At 39.7% G+C, this 7,365-nt stretch overlaps 1 protein-coding gene across 1 annotated transcript; it reads right to left on the bottom strand.

Moving 5' to 3' along the window:
• Nucleotides 1-1,015: 1,015 nt before the first annotated feature.
• Nucleotides 1,016-5,779, bottom strand: hpxb (hemopexin b). The gene is made up of 10 exons (XM_071897881.1): nt 5,715-5,779; nt 4,931-4,962; nt 4,593-4,709; nt 4,022-4,179; nt 3,662-3,815; nt 2,627-2,839; nt 2,348-2,440; nt 2,078-2,208; nt 1,829-1,976; nt 1,016-1,242 (listed from the first exon to the last, which is right to left on the bottom strand). The coding sequence occupies exons 1-10, from the start codon at nt 5,777-5,779 to the stop codon at nt 1,016-1,018; spliced, it is 1,338 nt and encodes a 445-aa protein (XP_071753982.1).
• Nucleotides 5,780-7,365: the final 1,586 nt, after the last annotated feature.

Here is a 7,365-nt window from a genome sequence, read left to right as displayed (position 1 = left end):
TTAAATCTCTACCAACCACAAAGGAGGAGCCATAGATAAAGAGAAGCAGATGAATTACAGAAGGATTTTTAAGATTGTGCAAAAGGGGCTGGAACTTGATATCAGTATTTTGTACTTTCAGTGTTGATTTCAGTGTGCTTTCGCGAATTTCCCCTAGGGGATCAATAAAGTGCACCTTATCTTAGATCAAGACTGAGTTTCTACAGCTGTTCAATATGACAGTCAATATGATCGCATCATTATTCCCTGTATCACATTCCTTTGTACAGCAGGTCCTCTAGTGGCCAAACTCTGTCTTCACCTAACAACATTAGATTCCTTTGTAGTTTGCTCTGCAAAGCTATTTTCCAAATATTAAACATTTCACAGTCTAAGCTATCATTTCAAATCTCCAAACTCAGAATACAAAACCAATAATAATTGTTCTTATAATAATAATCAATCTCACAAAATTGTTCTCATAATAATCACTGAACTGAACACAGTAAGTGACACTCCAGACACGCACAGTTTTGCAGTTTCTTTCCAAGTTTTATTCACCATATAGTTCGTCACCCAGTGTTTCTGAAATGTAGAGATCCAGCCTGAATCCAAGGTGTTAAAGTTATCATTTCATCTACTAAGGCCTTATCTTACCTACTATTCTTAAAGAAGTGCCATCGTTTGTTTTGATTGTGTACTGTCAGTCAATTTGTATGAGTAGGTGTCCCTTTTTGGGATGAAACTCTTGAACTTTCTAAAATTGCATGTTTGAATGCCTGCTCTGCATCGTTCAACAAATACAAAAGATCATAGATCTGGTTTCTGTGGTTAGCTTTCTTTCATCCAGTCGGGATCAAATGTTAAACATATTTTTACTGTGTGGATGTGGGGAGTTGAGATGTGAATTTTGATGATCCTGTTGTTTTGTTTTTTTCTGAATTGTTATAAGGATTGTTTAGGAGATGCACATCTAATTTCTGCTTAAACTGACGACAAAATATTGTCTCATCTCCTCTCAAATCGTCTCTGACTCCTAATCCTGACATCCCATCATCCCTGAGGTGATTTTCTGAGATACAGGGGCTGTTCTGCTGGCAGCCAGCAATAGAGGGTTGCCATACTCATAGTAGTCAGAGCCCTGGAACACTCTAACGCCGCCTGGGCCACACAGACCAGCAGTGATGTTGGACAAGGGCAGGGGAACCGCCTGACCCACGGTCCTGGGAGTAGTAGAGAGGTTGATGTCAGTCATGTGCTTTCCTGTTGAGAGAAACACGCATCAGGATTAATCAATAATGTTGTGGCCAAACATGGAAAACAGGCATGTAGGAGATAGTTTTTTTGTTATTCACTGGTTATTCTGTCTTTGCATTCAGAACTTTAAAATGGTTTATCATAATCAGAGGTAAGTACATTTACTCAAGTACTGCACTTTAGTACAGTTTTCAGGTACTGGCACTTTACTTGAGTATTCCCATTTTGTGAGACTTTATACTTTTACTCCACTACATTTCAGAGGGAAATATTATACTTTTTACTCCACTACATTTATCTGACCGCTGTAGTTACTTTTACTTTTAATGAAGTATTTTTTCCATTATGGTAGTGCTACTTTTACTTAAGTAAAGGATTTGAGTACTGTTTCCACCACTGATCATAATAGGGATCAAGCAGTTATTGTTTATATTGGTTTGTATTGTTAATTGTTGGATCAAAAAGTGCATTTTGCTAAAACTTGCCATATTTCAGCAGCACTGTAACAATTCAAAACAAGTTCAAACCAAATGTTCACTAAAGAAGTGCGAGTTGAAACTGGTGTTGACAGCAGGCTGTGCGATGAGTTTACCTTGGATTACGTGAACAACTTCGGTACCGGGACAGGCAAAAGCAGCGTCCACGGATCCTTCAAGGCCAAGCTCCTCCTTCAGGCTTTTAGGGTAACCCTCGATGAGAGTGTAGTGGACAGCTGACTTGTAGATGTAAACTTGATCACCCTGGCAGTGGAAGAAGAAGTGGGAATTTAGCTTTAATTTCATGTCTCAAGGCACTATAACTCAACACAAGTGGAGAAAGCAGGGTGACTGGATAGTTCAACCTTAATCATGTAGAGCTTGTCAGTGTGGGAGAAGACGGCGTCCACCCCGTTGGTCACCTCCTTCCACCCGATGGTGATTGGGAAGGCATGGAAGCCGTCACGATGGCTGTCCAGACGCATGTAGATGGAACCTGCACACATTAAGGAGAACGTGTCCTCTCTATGAAAGCAGTACAGCAAACTGGCTCATTTGCAAAAGAAATCACTGTCTATTCACAGAATCAGCATGTACTGTGTATGTGTGTGTGGAGCCATAGATAGGACTCTTACCTATGAAGGCATATGCTTTGCCTGCATCATCACTGGTAATGGCATCCACGTGTACGTCACTGCATTTAGGGACCTTATACTGACCTCCATGGCCTACAATCAAATACAGAAGATTACAAATTTGTTTGAATGAAACAGAATGGTTCTGTGTCTATTTTGCTCACAAAATGATTCAATTGTATTTGAAGCACGCCCAAGATGAGAAACAAATTTGACAACAGTAGAGGAATGGGAATCGTTTTGCAAGGGTTGAGCTCTTCATTTCCATGCTAAACTCACCAAAGTCGGTGCACTTCATGAAGTAATTCCTGGCATCTTTCGGGTAGATGCCTACCACATCTCCGGACACCGGGTGGAACCTGGTGAAGTTGTGTCCATGGAAACAGTAGTAGTGCTCCAGCCAGCGGAAGGCGGAGGTGCAGTTGGGCAGGTGGGACCACGTCTTTGTCTTCACTGTCTTTGTGGCGATGTCAAAAGTGTGCACATTATGTCCTGTGAGGGGAAAGTGATTATTGTAGTAGAAACATCCTTCTTTGGGACAGGAAGCAACAGGGTTTATGGGAAATGAAGTCTTAATTTTGAGAAACGGTAGCACTAACAATACCACTGGTGTGAGATAGAGGCTACCAAGCATCTCCACCTCATCTCATTTGTTAAAGTAATTATAACAAGGTATCACAATTAATTTTACAATGATATATTGATGTTTGAAAACGCTACACATAGCACCTTTAAATATGAATAGCCGACTGCATGTCCTACCATCTGCTTAAATAATTTTTCAATAGGGTTAGACAATTATGTAAACAATTCTATCAGTGCTATGTGTTTTTATATTTAGGACAGATCTGGGTCAAATAATGGTAGCAAATTATTCTTATGGTAGCAAATAATTTGTTTTAATCTCCTTTAACTACCAGATGGATGGGCGTTTGCTGCATCAGGACAATTCAGATCACATCAGATAAGTTTTTGTAATTGGCTTAACTTTCTGGCACTCATCGTATTTCCCTATGTGTCAAACTCCACCCACCTGGCCCATATAGAATAAACTACAAAAGTAGTATTTGACCCATTTAAGAGCTGCATTTGTTGGACTTGGGAACACGCTGACAAAATTCACTCCGGTTGCATCTTATTTCCTCCACTAGGGAGCAGCATTGTCTTTATTCAAGTGGGATGATCCACCTTATTTCAAGATATTGGCACCTGGTGAGGGAACATTCTCAAAAGAAATTAAACAAGATTTTAGAACTCAGTACTAGTCTCCATGACATGTTAAGATGGATATTTTTGCAGTGTAGGCCAGTATACCTTGGAAGAACAGGACAGAGTTGGCGCCACACTCTCCTTTGGGACACTCCACAGCAGCATCCAGGTGACTGGGGACTCCTGGGAAGTCGTCCTGGATTTCTTTTGGATACCCGTCTTCCAGAGTGTGGTTGTAATAGCTGAACACCTTGTTGTCCTGGAGATTAGGAAACAACAGAGATCATCATTCAGATTAATGATTCCCAATTGCTTTGGCATCAGGACCCAAATTTGACCATGAATTTATATTATCTAATATATTAGATAATGCTATACTCCAACATGAGAACTTTCCATGTTTCTCTCAGTCTGAATTTGAAGTACAGCCGTTATAATACAAAAGAAAGGATTTGTAGACTATACCAGGAGGAAATAGACGTGATCATGGTCGTGGGGGTTTTCCTCGTTGTGCATGCGGAAGGCAGCGTCAACGTGGCCCAGGTGATGGAAGTCATCCAGCTCCTTGAAGGTCTCATTGGAGAGTTCAGCTGGACCACGGTAGCCCTTCCACAGGTGGTCACCTTAAGGGCGAACATCAGAGCACATAGGGGAGTTTCATTACGTAGCACTACATATTTTTTGGGGAAAATATCTCAAATAAAACTTGAATGATTCCCATGGGGAAATTGGGTAATATAGGAATATGGTACCTGAAGTTCATTGCTCTAAGAGGAGTCAGTGTTATATTTTTCCATCTGTTTTTTTCCTTTTTTCGTTACATATTTTCCATTTCTAAACAACGGAATCATTAAATGGAGGGGTAACAATTTAAAATATGCCTTGTGCTTATGGATGGTGTAGAGACCCCTACTTCTGCAACACCATGGACCCCTGCACCTTCCTACTGTCCCCATAAAGAAAACTACTGAGTGTCTAAGGTAGTGGACTGCCCACTCTCATTTGAAAAGAGTCTCTTCATAAAATTGTTCCACACCTTTGAAGAAGTAGGCCTCTCCTTTCTCGTTAAGAGCGATGGCATCAAACTCAACGCCGTCACACCGGTCTGGTTGGTCATGATGGTCATCATGTTCACCATGGTGCTCATGTTCACCTTTATTCCAGAGGTAGATGTGTAGAAATACAGAGATAAAAATGAATGCAACTGAAATGGTAAAAACAATATGGAAAATGTAAATAATTACATTAGGGCACAATATATTAGGGCTGGTGAGCAGAAAAGCCTGCCTCTGTGACTTTAGTAACCTCACACACACAGACAGACACAAAATGGCTGCTCTTTAATTGATGCTTTACAATTTAAAAAAAACCCACCATCCTTCACTGCATCGCCGTGTTCATGGTGCCTGTGGAAGTTAAAAAGACACTTTATTTGACTGCAGAATTACCCAGAAATGTTAGCACAGCACAAACACTACAATTCACCTCCAAAAACCCCTGTTGTGATGATGCGGGCGAATCAATGATAAACCACTAAGGTAATACGATGACTGAGCACTTTTTTTATTTGGGCAATTGATTCAACCCGTGAACTTTGTCAATGAGCAAACAGAGTTATGAAACGAATAAACAATGACCAGTGTAGTATCACTGCTTGTTAAAAATATCCTATTTCGTTTGAAAAGGTAACAAAACTTTCAATCCCAGTTCAGGATTTATTTTGGAGTATATCAGTTATGTTTATATGTAAACACATAGATTGTAGCATAGGACATAATCTCTGGATAATAATCTCTTTGAAATTTAAAGATCATGCCATACATCTATATACAAGTCCATTATGTTTCAGCTTTTACAAACAACACAAACATAAAAATTCTACACAACTACAGATCTTTTAAAATGTTCCCCTGTCATAGACCAAATCTACTGTAGGCCTATTAAGGGCTTTCAAGAGTGTGAAAAAATGCCTTCAACCCAATCAACTAAATGCACACATGATGCCACCAGTGAAGGATCTTGGGACCAGAGGTGCCACTTCTATCCAATAAGATTGAGTCAGGTATATACTAATAATACTAACAGTGACCTTTAAAGAAATAATTAAATATTTTGAGTGTAACTCCATAGAAAGCCTTAAGAGTTGATTAATACTCACGTAGGTGCAGCATTGGTGAGGGCAAGTGCCAAGCACAGACAGAGAGTTTTGGAGAGCAGCTTCATGGTGTGCAGTCCTGAAGGCCTCTGCTGTGGAGTTTCGCTGGAGAGCAGTGCTGAGAAGTGTCCCTGTGCAGGAGCTCAACCTGCACTTTTGTACTCAAATGTGTGGGTGGATCTATTTGAAAACCATGTGTGTGTGTGTGGTTGTGTGTGTGTTTACTTTGATAGAAAGGAGGCACAGGTTTTGAGTTGTTGCAAAATGAGCCTTTGACATGACCATGCGCAATCAAAATATTATTTTTGCAATAACATTTACATAAAAATAAAAATAAAAATCAGAGTATATTTTGCAGCATAACCTACTATATAATTGCTTTGAATCACAATGTCTAACCTCTAATAAAGTTTATGCTTGTAACAAATCTACTATCAGTGGTAGGAAAAAATAACCAGGAGGAGCTTCACTTTGCATTTGATGTTGATTTCACTGTTTTTGATTAATACATGCACATTAAACCAAGATGGGTCAGTGCCAGTAGAAAAGAGTAAAGCCCTCACTGTGATAGGCTTTTCCAGAGACTTTGGACAAATAAGGATACCAGAGAAATGCTAAAGAGAGCGAAAGAGCAGCCTTAACATAACAGCCAAAACATAAGGCTTATGTGAGATTCATAAAGGGATTTTCTTCAAAATAAAGGACAACCACAATAAAGACAAAATCATACAAAACTAAACTCCAGTCAGAGTTTTAATTCTTTCCCAATGGAATTGACAGTGAAAAATCAATAGGTTCAAGGCAACTAAACTGTTTACTTGATCGACTGATTACTTGGAAAGATTTAAGCCACAATGAACTCACTACTCATTCCTCAAATTTGCCAGGGATATCAGTGATTCCAATGTTTTGCAATATGGGCAGGATTCACAAGATTTCAAAATATCACACAGGTACACAGCATTATGGGTCGTCTTGCACTAAATACATTTGAGAAAGCTAAATATATTTTTATCCTAATTATTTCATTTGTAATTCAAAAACATAACAGCAAAACAAGGTCAAATTATAAGCATGCATTATTCTACATTATATAGATGTGATGAAAATAATGCAGTAATCCTCTACATATATGTCAACACTCACTTCTACTGACCATTATAGCATAAATTCATAAAGCTCCATCACCGTTATGAGATATAATCAGATGTTAAACAAATGAGGGAAAGTAAGAGGTAGAAACTGTAGAAGGTAAATGATACTCAAAAGAAGGATATTGTCTGCTATTACAACAAATTTAACCCTCTAAATCTCCACAATAATTCATCTTCAAATCTACCCACAGTTATTTCTATCTAGTGTGTTATTGACCTATTTTAAACTCCATCGTCACCATCCTCTCCAGTTCACTTGTAGCGGTAGATCTTGATGCAGTGGTTCATGCTGTCTGACACGACCACGTGGCCATCAGGAAGCAATGCTAGACCCCTTGGACTACTCAGGTTATCGATCACCAGGGGCCAGCCAACACCCTTGATAGGGTAGATCAGCACACGGTGGTGCTGCTTGCCCCAGTCTGCCACCAGGACATCCCCGTCACTGTCGATACAGAGGCCCCAAGGGCAGGACAGGACAGGGCCCAGGCCAGAGCACA

Source organism: Centroberyx gerrardi, chromosome 21 (assembly GCF_048128805.1).
Source record: "Centroberyx gerrardi isolate f3 chromosome 21, fCenGer3.hap1.cur.20231027, whole genome shotgun sequence".
NCBI lineage: Eukaryota > Metazoa > Chordata > Actinopteri > Beryciformes > Berycidae > Centroberyx > Centroberyx gerrardi.
The sequence above is the reverse complement of the archived record's forward strand: the minus strand, read 5'-3'. Positions and strand labels throughout refer to the sequence as shown.